The sequence below is a fragment of the Ornithorhynchus anatinus genome, chromosome 17 (genome assembly GCF_004115215.2).
Source record: "Ornithorhynchus anatinus isolate Pmale09 chromosome 17, mOrnAna1.pri.v4, whole genome shotgun sequence".
In the NCBI taxonomy this organism is placed as follows: domain Eukaryota; kingdom Metazoa; phylum Chordata; class Mammalia; order Monotremata; family Ornithorhynchidae; genus Ornithorhynchus; species Ornithorhynchus anatinus.
In genome coordinates this window covers 12173948-12186918 of record NC_041744.1, presented here as the reverse complement: position 1 = coordinate 12186918, position 12971 = coordinate 12173948, and the positions used below count along the sequence as shown (strand labels likewise).

The following is a 12971-nucleotide window of genomic DNA, read 5'->3' as shown; positions in this document are numbered from 1 at the left end:
TAAGTAAAGGCAGGAGAAGAAAAAAGCTGTAGGCTTTAAATGGACAATTTAAATTCTATTTGAAAAACATTTTTAAGAAACCTAATAAAAGAGGGAACAAAACAGCACCGAGTCTTAGAAACAATTTTCTCCTATCCCAAACAAGACTTTAGAAGACCACAGAAGAACTGTTTAGAAACCAGACTTCTTTCACTGAGAAAAATGGACAAAATTGCTTAATCGGAAGTTAGGCTGCTTTGAAACTCTCTATAGACGCAAGCAAAGAAAGATAAAGAAAAAAGGTTACAATCAAGGAAGGAGGGAAGGAAGGAAGAAAGGAAGGAAGGGGAAAACATTAAGTGACAAAAGCTTATCAAATCTCTTCTCCAGTGCTACATCCTGAACCGCAGTTTATGTGGCAGCATTCTGTAAGCTTCCTTTCCCTCGACACTAGTTTTTATTTGATGACACTTAAGATGCCTTGAGGAAATTTAGGAGGAAATGCTTAAACAGATCTATTTGAACCTGAACTATTACTATCACCTAACTGAAGTAACCACTTTTAAAATGCCACAAATTGTGTCTGACATAGGATGTATTTTTATCCTTATCTTGAAAGGTAGCGAATGGGACATCGTAGATCTAGGGCATCTGTTCAGTATCTGGTCACCAGCATTTTACAAATAAGGAGAAGAGCATTTCTGGATAAGGGAGTAAGGGTGCAATGCTTTTGTTGTTTTCCACTGTGTAGAACTGTTACTCATTTGCTTTGTTTTGTGAAAGATATTCTATTGAGCGCTCATTATGTGACCGGTACTGTACAAAGTGCTTGGATAGAAACAAGCTAATCAGGGTGGACACAGTCCATGTCCCACATTGGATTTGCAGTCTTAATCCCCATTTTATAGATGAGGGAACTGAGGCCCAGAGAAGTTAAGTGACTTGCCCTAGGTCACACAGCAGACATGTGGCAAAGCCAGGGTCAGAGCCCACAATTCACAAGTTAGCGGATTCTGCTAGGTGCAACTCAATCTGAAATGATCATTTAGAGGCAGAGCAAAAGAATGATTCATTTGTCAGCTGCAACGAACAAGTACCCAATGAGTAGGAGACAAAAATCAACCATGCAAGTGAAGCCTAATGAGGCAAAGTGAGAAGAAACGGGAAAGGAAAACCACCTAATGCAAATTAATTCCATTTGCCTGATAGGCAGTATCGACTTGCTCAGAAAAATCGTATCGAAGCTTGTATTTCAGGAAATTCTACTTCAAAATTTCTTCCTGGTCAATCCTTTTAATTCCAAACTAAATCTTGTCTGGTGGAGCACAGAATGCCATGAACACTAGCTGCAGGTGAACTAATTCTAGTCAAATACATCTTAGGTAATCAGAAATGCAGCATCAGAAATCAGAAATACCTTGAGGAAAATTAGGAGGAAATGCTTAAACTAAACTATTTGAACTTGCACTATCACCTAACTGAAGTAACCAATTTTAAAATGCCACAGATTGGGTCTGACTAGGGATGTGAGTATTTTTATCCCTATCTTGGAAAGTAGGAAAGGGGACATAAACTCATAAGCTGGGCTTGGTCTGTCCAATTGTTGCCCAGGCTAAATCCTACCTGGGATTTTAGTACTAAGCGAGGACACTTGGGAGTGTTCAGGAGTTATAACAGAGGTTAGGCTGGTGTGTTGAGCATTACTCACTTGCAAACCGAAAACAGGGACACAAGGAAGGTGCATGTGTTGGGTGTCAAAGAGTAGGGCCACCTTCAATGCATTTTACAAAAGGTGCTGAAACACAAACCTGAAAAACATCTCTAAATTAGTTTAACAAGGGTAACCTAATGCTTCCCACTGCTTACTTTTTTTTTCCATATCTGTAAGCAGGTGTGCAAATGAATAGAACAATGCAAGCATAAAACTGCTATAGTCTACTGCCAAAATCCAAAGCCATCTAGCAAGAAAAACCCTAAATATTAATTACTCATCGTTTCTATTGTCACCACTTGGTCATATTAACCCTTCATTTTCTTTTAAAACAGCCCCTGAACTCTTCGTTTGAAATGGTTTCATGGTTGCTTTCTAGCCAGATGATATCATGAACCATGGAAACTGTAAGTTATTTAGACTATTTTAAAAATGTTACTTATTCATTCTTCCTTTCTTGTGACTGATCTTTAAGGGCCTCAGTTCATTCTCTGTTATTTACTCCCTTGGTTCAATCTGACTTTAAAGTTCAGCCATTTGTAAGAATTTTAATGAACTTTTCAGTCACAGGATTTCTATTTTTTTTTGGACTCTATTTCTCTTATTCTTAGCACAACCTAACCTACAATGAAAGGGTTAAAATGGAATTGCACATGTAGAAACACAACGAATGCATCAGACTTTAGGAATGTACAGTGAGTGTGCAGACAAGTCTCCTGATGGCCACCCATTCGGCAGACTGCAAACCCCAACGATTCTTCTTGTCCAACAGTTCGCTATGAGGAAATAAGGTAGAAAAGGAGGGCTGGGAAGTGGGAGAAGAGTGGAATAACAACGAGGACCTAGATTCCAAGTATTAAACTTCCTGGGAAAACAAATGAAAACATTCCATCATTAAGTTGTGAATTTTTTCTGAACAACTTGGAGCTCCTTGGAGACCAGGGAACTATTTAAAGTATTCTCTTTCCTTGTTAAAGTAAAGGCCACCAAGTGACTATTTGAAAACAGGAATCCGTAACAATGTCTGTGCTGGAGTCCAAATATCCCACCTTGAGGGTGTTTGATATTTTCTACGTAAACCACTGCCATATTGAATCTGCCACAGACCTCAAAACGTAGTAGTCCACTTGATCCAGATAATTACGTAATGAATGGCCTGGGTCAGATTTTAGCCAATATTACATCTCCAATCTTGTCCAGAAAGAAGATCTAGTCGGCTGGCCTTTTCAAAATACGAGCGAGGCCGGGCGTGGTGGCCAAATGGAGTCTCGTACTTTGTACTTTGTTTCTGAAAAGAGAAACTCCAGCAGGCTGTGGAAAAGCTATCTGCCTTGACGACGCCTTAAAGTCATGCTAGAAAGATGGGCTTAACGTGTCTCAAATGTTCACTCTAGCAAAATTCACCAGCTTAACTCCTCACAAGCAAGAAACTGAGCCTGGGAGCGGGAAGTTGTTCTATGGAACCCCTGACGCAATACAAACTATAGCAGTTACAGCAAAGTGGAATACAGACCCTCTAGAGTCCACGTTGACAAATTCTTTAACAAGCCCTGTGGTTACAGGGAAGCTGGTTTCACTCTGACTCACTTCTGTTCAAACAGTTTACTGGAAATGGAGGGGAGGGGGAATTTTCAGAGAAGTCATGTGATGGCCAGACAAACCACAACCAGTAAAGATTCAGCACAGCCAAAAACAGGTCCCAGCAACAACTGACACCCAGTGTATTTAGATGGCACTCGTTTTGAAAGTGACCCTGTTTAGGTCCAGGACTTCCAGGCTCTTTTAACTATTTCAAAAGTTGGGGTTGTTTTTTGTTGGGTGTTTTTGCATGTTTTTTTTTTAAAGCTTACAAGGAAATCAGATGGGAAAGTAAACAAATCAGAAGGCACTGAGAGTGATACAGTCTAATGTAAAATGGAAAGCATGGCTTTTTGAAGACAGAACCACACAGAAGCAATCCTAAAGTACTTATTAGGTAAATAATAAGATCTTCAATCCCCGAGCTTAATGACAGAACTCAAATGCTTCAAAGATCAGCCACACCAGCTGTTCATCATTACTACAATGGATTTAAAGGTGAATTCTTCAGGTAACTAATTACTATTCGGCAGTGAAATTCTAATTATCATTACTCTAATGCAGTGAAAGCACCATGGGGTAATAACTAGAGTGAGAACTTTCTCTTAGTAATATTGTATGACCCTTTGTTTTCAATGATAATGCCTTTAAATTTCTTTAATTGGATTAAAAACTAGTTGAATTAAGTGAATAGGACTTCTTTTTCTTTTGGTGGGACACTGGAATCAAGAATGATAAAGGGTAAATACAGTAGAGTTGAAAGCTGATTATGTGAATTAACTGGGCCTGAGGCTAAAAGTTTGGATAACAAAGTTGGAACCACGAAGCAAAACTGGGATTGGCTCTCTTGGGCAGGAAACATTCCCAATTTGGTTCAGTTTTCTGAATTTTTTAAAATTAGCTGGACTACCCTCAGTTCAAATAATTTGCCAGTTCCAATCACTGTTGGGAAGATAATCAGTTTTCCATTGTGATCAATTTTGAATTAACATAGAGCTACTAGAAACATGCAGCTTCCCTTACCAAGATGGAGTAGCAATCATAAACCATACAGAAGAAGCATGGCTAATGGAAGGAGCATGGGCCTGGGAGTCAGAGAACTTGGGTTCTAATCCCAGCTTCAAAACTTGTCTGCTGCGTGACCTTGGGCAAATCACTTCAGTTCTCTGGGCCTCAGTTCCCTCATCTGCAAAATGTGAATTCAATACCTGTTCTCCCTCCTACTTACCCCTCCTACTTAAACTGTGAGCCCCGTGCAGGCCCTACCTACCCCAGCACTTAGTACAGTGCTCGTCACATAATAAGCGCTTAAAAAATACCACAACTATTATAGCTCTATAAAATAGAGGAGTATTAAGTCATCTCTCACAATTTTACATTTAAAGCGATATTTGAAAATTAAAAAGATCTGCAATGTATATTTTAAAGTCAAAATCTCTCTACTCTTTATGGGGTCAGGTAAACCACCTTAAATCTGAATTTACCTAAAAGAATACAATAACAAAGACAATGTGAAGCTTAAAGAAAAAACAAACCCTCTCCCTTAAGTCCTCTTAAAAAGACTGACTTATAAACCAGGCTGATGAATTGGTCTCTACCAAGATTTTCTAAGTGTGGGAAGAGATATCAATTAGCAAATAGCAAATTTCACAGTCAGCAATTTAGCACTGCCTTTAAAAAGTGATCCAAAACCCCAGATCACTTGGATTGATAGTGTCCTTGTCAGCAAACTGACTCAAAAACATATTCTTCCAAATAAACATACACAACATTCCTACCCTATTATGCAAGCTTTAAACTTTTAAAAACTTTTTTTGGGGGACTTGATTGGTTCAAGAACACTAGTTTGGCCAAATCCTTTGTACTGTACCATGCAATTTAAGTAATTTTATTCCTCTTAAAATCCTTTTATCCCTAATGAGCCTTTTATTTTTCTTCTTTTGTCAATGAAACAGATTGAATGTTTAATAGACAGACCACCACGAGAATCCCCATCTGTTTCTCAGGGACAGCATTTTTCAAAAACAGCAGCTTTACTTTGGGTGAACTGGGAAAAGAAAGTTACATAACTCAACATTGTTTTTTCTATAGCATCTTACTTAGCCAGAAATGAACTATTCCTTTCCTCTGTTATCAATGGATTAAAGCACAGTTCTTGTTACAAACACCTTGAAAAACAAGGTCTGCATGTGTTGCCCTTTTCACAGTGGTCATTTTCTAAGAGGGAAAGACCAAAACTAAGTAGACATTTCTATAATATGAGAATCTCTCTAAGTAACCCCCAAAGAGAATTAAGGCCCAGATAAATGGAGAGCACAGGGGTGTAAAAAGAGTGAGATCTAACTTTCTGTATATGATGTTGCATTTGCTCAAGGCCATAGGAAGCTACATTCATGTCTACCTCCCACAGACATCTAGTGAAAACATGGTAGGAAGCCAAGAACTAAAGGAAGTCAAGTCAGAGTGGAAAACTACTGCCCAGTCTTCAATAATGTGCTTTTTAAAAAAATTTAATCGATTTAATCAGATATCTTACGAGACCGAAACCTCAAGTTAACATTTCAGTAGTTTCTCTCCAGAATGTGACCTCTCAGAGCAATGACAGAGAAAATTAACCAATCCGTCTAAAAGGGAACTTCAGTTAGTACTTAGCTTTAAAAGGCCATCATGATTTTTCCCTAAAAAGAAAAAAAAAGGGTCACCCTTTAACCTAGTTGGAGAACCCACGGCAAAGGCAAGACAGCCAATTTTCTTTCTCTTCCTGCTGATAAGCTCTCTGCTGCTGAAGGCTTTGCCTTCGAATACCCCAAACACATTTTCAAAACTCATTCTAGTAGAAACCAGAAATTCAAACATTTAGTCATCCCCACTTAAACTGATATGTTTCAGAGCTACCCAGGGGATCTTATCCAGAGCTTTCTGGTCCAACTGCTTCTGTTTACTTGGGTTTACAATATGAACGCATTTCAAGAAATATATGGCTGTCTTGGTTGATTTCTCTTACCAGAGAGGTAGATGAACCATAATCAACCATTAAACAGCCAAAAGGAGTCAGTACTCCAAAAAAGTCCTTTTGAGATGGCATTCCCGGTATGGAGGGGGGACTCCAAACTGACCCTGCATATCAATCAATCGGTGGTATTTATGGAGCGCCAAATATACACAAAGCACTTGTACTAAGCGCTTGTATTGGTGCCTGGCTGAAAAAAGTAAGGCCTCTGAGTCTGGGGGAAACATTTGTCTGGCAAGCTAAAGAACTTTTCAGCCACTAAAATAAAATCCAGCATTCCAAGACGGGCTAGAAAGTGGCAGACTAGGACTGAAAAACAGGAAGAAATGTATGAGAATGCACATACACCCACTAAAATCAAACTCAAGCACAGAGATGTGGAAACTTTATAGGAATTAGAGAAGCAAAGGGAAGGAACTGCATTCATTCATTCAATCGTATTTACTGAGTGCATACTGGGCAGATCACTATACTAAGTGCTTGGAAAGTACAATTCAGGAACAAACAGGGACAATCCCTGCCCATGATGGGCTCATAGTCTAGAACGGGGGAGACAAGACATCAATATGAAAAAAGTGTTATGGAAAGAAAAAAATGGGGAAAAATGAAAAGCGTAATAGCAGCAAAAGGGCATGGTAAGAAGTCACACAAAAATAAGTGTGAATTACCTCAGGCTCCATTTTACTGAAAATAAAGATTAAAAGAGGGAAATGAATGAATTCCCTTTGCACCACTAGGTGGACAGGAAAGACATCATTAGGCCTTTAGCTCTTGAGGAGATACTTGCTATTTTTCCACTCTCTCTGTCAGTGTCAACATCACTGAAGCTGGTTTGTGCAGGCCACGAAAATAGGTGCTTGGAGAAACGCACAAGGCAGAAAACAATGAGATTACTGCCAGTGCAGGGGAAAGCAGATGACCTAAACCGGCAAATATACCATTGTAAAGAAAAGCAGCATGGCTTAACGAAGGAGAACTGGCCTGGAAGTCAGTGGACCTAGAGTCTAATCCAAGCTATGTCACTCATCTGCTGTGTGACCTTGGGCCAGTCACTTCATTTCTCTTTGCCTCAGATTCCTCCATTGTAAAACAGGGATTCAAAACCTGTTCTCCCTCCCCTTTAGACCACAGTTCCACGTGGGAAAGGGATTCTGATCGGTCTCCGTATACTTTATATGCCCCAGTGTTTAGTACAGTGCTTGACAGGTAGTAAGCTCTTAAAAAATACCACAATTATTGTTATTTTTATAATAAAGAATTTGAATCACAAGTAATCTGAAAAATAAAAGAATATTGGAGCAGATAAATGCTTTTGTGTTGAGGCATTAGAAAGTTTGGGGGGATGAATTCACTTGGAAAATGGGATTTCTCTAAATTACTTAGCCAACAGCAAAACTGGGGAATATGTATAAGGCACATAACTTTAAGGCTAGAAGTTTAAAATCAGATCTTCAAACCTGTTAAGCATCTGGAAATGAAGATCATGGAAATGAATGAATATATGAACCTTCTAGCTTACACAATATACGTTCAGCTCTATTGGAACTCAGAAGCAGCACAGCCTAGTGGAAAGTTCACGGGTTGTAGTCAGAGGATCTAGGTTCTAATCCCAGCTCTGCCACTTGTCTGCTGGGTGACCTCAGGCAAGCCACTTAACTTCTCTGTGCCTCAGCTTCCTCATCTGTAAAATGGAAATTAAATCCTATTCCCTCCTGCTTAGACTGTGAATCCCAAGTGAGATAGGGCCTGTTTCCAACCTGACTAATAATAATAATCAAGGTATTTGTTAAGCATTTACTATGTGCTAGGCACTGTTCTAAGTGCTGAGGTGGATACATGCAAATCAGGTTGGACAAAGCCCCTGTCCCACATGGGGCTCACAGTCTTAATCCCCATTTTACAGGTGAGGAAATTGAGGCACAGAGAAGTGAAGTGACTTGTTCAAGGCCAAACAGCAGATTAATGGCGGAGCCAGGATTAGAACCCATGACCTTCTGACTCCAGGCCCACGCTCTATCCACTGTGCCATGCTGCTTCCCTGTATCCTGCATCTATCTACCCATAGATAGATAGAACTTGGGCCTGAGAGTCAGAAGGTCATGGGTTCTAAACCCAGCTTTGACATCTGTCTTCTGGATGGCCTTCGGTAAGTCACTTCACTACTCTGTGCCTCAGTTACCTCATCTGTAAAATGGGGACTGAGGCTGTGAGCCCCATGCACGACTGGGACGATGTCCAACTCGATTTGCTTGTATCCACCCCAGCGCTTACTACAATGCCTGCACATAGTAAGCACTAACAGATACCACAATTATTATTATTTTATACACATATATTCATTCAATCGTATGAAGAACACTGTCTAAGCACTTGGAATGTACAATATATAATATTCCCTGACTATGCCAGCAACATAACCATAGGACAAGATGAAGCAAGTGAGGTGTCCTCATGAATAGGCTACAGCCCTGGGTAGGCTTAGGTTAGACAATGGGTCTCCAGCAGAGGTGCCAAGGCCTTTGACATGTGGAGAAATGTGTCCTCCTAGGATTAGCTGCTTTTTGGGGACAGGGCAAGCAGCTAGGTTATCTAAGTTTTCTCCCCTTTCCATGATATCCAAATGCTTGCCTCCATCTCAAGCCCCCTTCATTTTGGGATACCCAAGAGAAGCACGTGACTTAGTGGATAGAGCATGGGCCTGAGAGTCAGAAGGACCTAGTCTAATCCCAGCTCCACCGCTTGTACGCTGCGTCACTTCAGGTAAGTCACTAAACTTTCTGTACTTCGGTTACCTCGTCTATACAGTGTGGATTAAGACTGTGAACCCCATGTGGGCCTTAGACTGTGCCCAACTTGACTAACTTGTATCTACCCCAGCATTTAGTAAAGTGCCTGGTATTGAGCACTTACTGTGCGCACAGCACTGTTTTAAGCGCTTGGGAGAGTACAATACAACAGAAGTTCCCAGCCCATAACAAGCTTACAGTTTAAAGGACTTTCTATCAACATGATATTAAAAATCATTCCCTAAGTCCCACTATTTTAAAATCAAAGCTTGAATAAAGTCCAGTGTGGGCAGGGATTATCTTTATTGCTGAATTGTACTTTCCAAGTGCTTAGTACAGTGCTCTACATACAGTAAGTGCTCAATAAATACGATTGAATGAATGAATAAATCATACCATTTATGAAAAGGACCCAATATTTCACTTTTTCACACACATCATGGTCAAAGAACGCTGAAGTCTTTGTCTTCCCTTTAAACTCCATTGGCGGCACTCATCAACCCTAATTCTTGGCACTGTCTTCCTTTATTGAGTGTCATCTCGTGAGGGTGCCTCTCCAAGTCTCCTCTCTAAGTAGAGGATTTTAAAAAATTTGGTTTTAAATGTAAATTTAGTCATATTTCCTCCAGGAGCCGAACTGGCTAATACTTGCCCTCTGGCCTCCACTTTTCTTTTTCACAGCTACTGTTGACTGTTTCACCTTAATTATAACTTCTTTGGGATAATTAAACCATTCTATTTATTTTTTCCACTGTTCTTACTTGTGCCGTCTCTGCATGTTCCAGCATCTCTTCAAATTCCTGATACTCCTCATCATCAGGTTCAGCACCTGACAGCCGGGCTGCCCTGGCCATGAAGTAAGGGGGCAGCTCTCCAATGGCTGTGCCGGCACCCTAGGCGAGAAACAATAAAAGTTGGGTGAAAATCCACTCTCCAAGCACTTGGCAGGAACAGACACAATTCATATCCTTAGCTGCTTTTCGATGGACTACTGAAAGAACGGTAGAGCCGAACTAGTTAGTATGTCTACATAATACGCCCAGAGTTTAGTTTATCCCAAATAGCTCGGATACTCAGATTTCTTCTGCAGGAAAATGTAGATAAGATTGGCTCCAAAGAAGGGCATTACAGTACAAAATATTGAGCTGTTGAGGGCCTTATTTTTCTGCTCAGAAGGGGACCTTGGAAAAGCCCTCCTTCCTCTTCTACCTTGATCCTTTCGCCATGCATCTGACATCATTTGCAGTGATCCTTCATTTTTAACATTCAAACAAACCGACTGTGTGAATTCTCCCATAACTCTTTGTTAAACAGATGTTTCCAAGAAACCTTCTGGCATCGGTATGCAGCTGAAATTCTACTTCTCCGTGCAGATGTTTAAAACTTGGAGAAAATGCTCTCCAAAGTCCCAAAAAACTGAAAATTGAGATGGATGATTTTCACCACAGGAAAAATATTTATTTTATCAGGACCCGAATGAATCATGGGCCAGTTGCTTTGTGGGCAAATGCACCGTTAGTGAAAACCACCACTGGACAGAAACATTAAAAACAAATGTTAATGAGACAGGAAGATGAACCAAACTTCGAAAGGCTGGAGTACCAGTCAGGTAGTCATGTAATCAGTAGGGAAGCCATCTACTTTACCCACATATACATGTCCTTTCCTACTTCAACCCATATGTGACAGACAATTGCTTTCACATTCATCATACGCAGGATTGGGATTTATTTTCATTGTTTTATCTGTGAATGTAATTGCCTGGAGAAGAAAATTCCACTGTTAAGAATATTTTGAACAATTAACAGTTTGGGCCTACACACACACACACACTCACTCACACACACAAACACACACACACATTTAATGATTAGACTGTAAACCCGTCAAACGGCAGGGACTGTCTCTATCTGTTGCCGACTTGTTCATCCCAAGCGCTTAGTACAGTGCTCTGCACATAGTAAGCGCTCAACAAATACTATTGAATGAATGAATGAATAATGACCAAACTTAAATTCTAGTTTGAAGAAATACTCCTACACTGTTTATTCTCATATGAAACACCAAAATATTCCTGTTGGCTTGTGCATGTTTTTATAACATCAGATATTAATCAAATGCCTAGTTGTAAATGCTTTGAAGAAATATAATTATTGGGAATTATGCTCAAGAGGCTCTGAGAGAAAAAAAAGAACAACAACAACAACAACAAAATAAATCACATTTTATCCAGAAAAGAACCAAGTCAAAGCCGCTTGCTTCATTTTCCCAATGATCAGACAAACTCATAGGAGTGCACTGAACATGAACTCTTCTTGAAACCTGCTAAGTCACACGTTAGAGTCGAAGCTAGATCATATGATTCAATGGAGAATCATGATACATTTCCTGAATATGAGAAAGGAAATGTTTAATGGCTCTAATGTAACAGCTCTTTACTGTGCTGCATATTTGGCTGGTTGTAACAATTGTTACATTTTCTTTTTATTTTACTCCTGTTTTTTCCTCTATTAGCAAGGAACAAAATGGATGAAAGCTAGTCAGCATTCCCTTTATGCAAATGCATATATTTAAAAAAGGAAGTTAATCATCTCGGCAGCTTCCCTCTGAACTCACTGTGTTCTGGCCAGGGCACTGCAACCTTTTGTTCTGCTAATTCTCTCAGATTAGACATATTATCCCTCCGGATCATTATATACTTCTTGCAAAATCACAGAAGGCTGCAAAACACTTAAATCTTTCAGTACTCTCAAACTAGAGGGAGGGAGGGAGGGAAGGGGAGAGACTTTTTGGCTTTCATGCTGCATAAGGAGGAGACAATTGGCCCCGACTAATCTGGCTAATTCAGGAAACCTTTCAAAAATTATCTTCTGCAAGTAAAACAGAAGCAAAGACAATTTTTTTAAGACGATGGAAATGGTAGTGGATTTAGTTACTTCTGGTAAATTTGTGTTGAAGCAATGGTTTTTAAGATCGAAGTTTAAAGACCTTCCCAAGGCTCACGGGATATCAATCATCGCTGATCAATTGCCTCTATGGAAATCAAGATTCTTGAGAACTAGTGAGCATCAGTCTTCAAGTGGCCACTCTACCAAGTACCCCTGAAAGCCAATTTTACCAAATTCTCTACCCAATTCCTATCCTCTCCAAATACTCTTCCAAATCTTTTACAAGACTTTCTTATGTCAGGCTTACCATCTACAGTGAGTGCCCTCTTCACACTCTACACAGGATTCGATGAGGTTCATTTAGAAACTGTGCAGCAGCAATATTGCAAATTTGCTCAGGATTTTGAAAACGATAAAAAGACAAAATACAACTTGCCAGGGAGCATTCCTTTCTCAGAAATCCCAAACCAAATTGGCTCATCCTTTCCCAGTACCTGAAATAAGAAGGGAGTGTTCCCCTTGAAAAGAATCCCTTGCTCTCTTGTGCTTCAAGGGAAGGTGCAAAGGGAAAAAAAAATCAATGTTTTGAGGAACTTCTCATCCTGTGCTAGCAAACTCTTTGGCAGAAAGAGCCACTGTGATTCCTCAGACTCATTTCTTGGAAATCAAACCTATAAATACATATACACACACCTCCAACTTTAGTGCAGAGTACGAGCCAATTTTATGAATCTTGGTTACAGAATGACTGGTTATCTGAACTCAGCTAATACTAACACTGTAATTTTTCTTCTTCAGGCTCAGCAAACAACCAAATTGGGCGTGTGCCTAAACTAGCTGAAAACCCACAAAGTTCAGATGCTGAACTCTGCCATTATCCCCAAATATTTCAGATAATCAGATTTCTTCTGTATGAAAATGCAGATTAGATTGGGGCAAAAGAAGAAAATGCAACATAAAAGATAAGAACCCAGGTTGTGTTGGGTATCTATACTCTATTTACATGAAATTACTCCAAT

The 12971-nt window shown here is 39.8% G+C and overlaps 1 protein-coding gene across 4 annotated transcripts in view; it reads right to left on the bottom strand.

The window, feature by feature from the left end:
- VMP1 (vacuole membrane protein 1) overlaps positions 1-12971 on the bottom strand; it is a 107330-nt gene that overhangs the window by 39745 nt on the left and 54614 nt on the right. For all 4 annotated transcript variants that reach the window (XM_029081811.2, XM_029081812.2, XM_039914405.1 and 1 more), the window contains exon 7: positions 9826-9957. In XM_029081811.2, coding sequence (XP_028937644.1) covers positions 9826-9957 — 132 coding nt within the window. The remainder of the gene's footprint in view (positions 1-9825; positions 9958-12971) is intronic.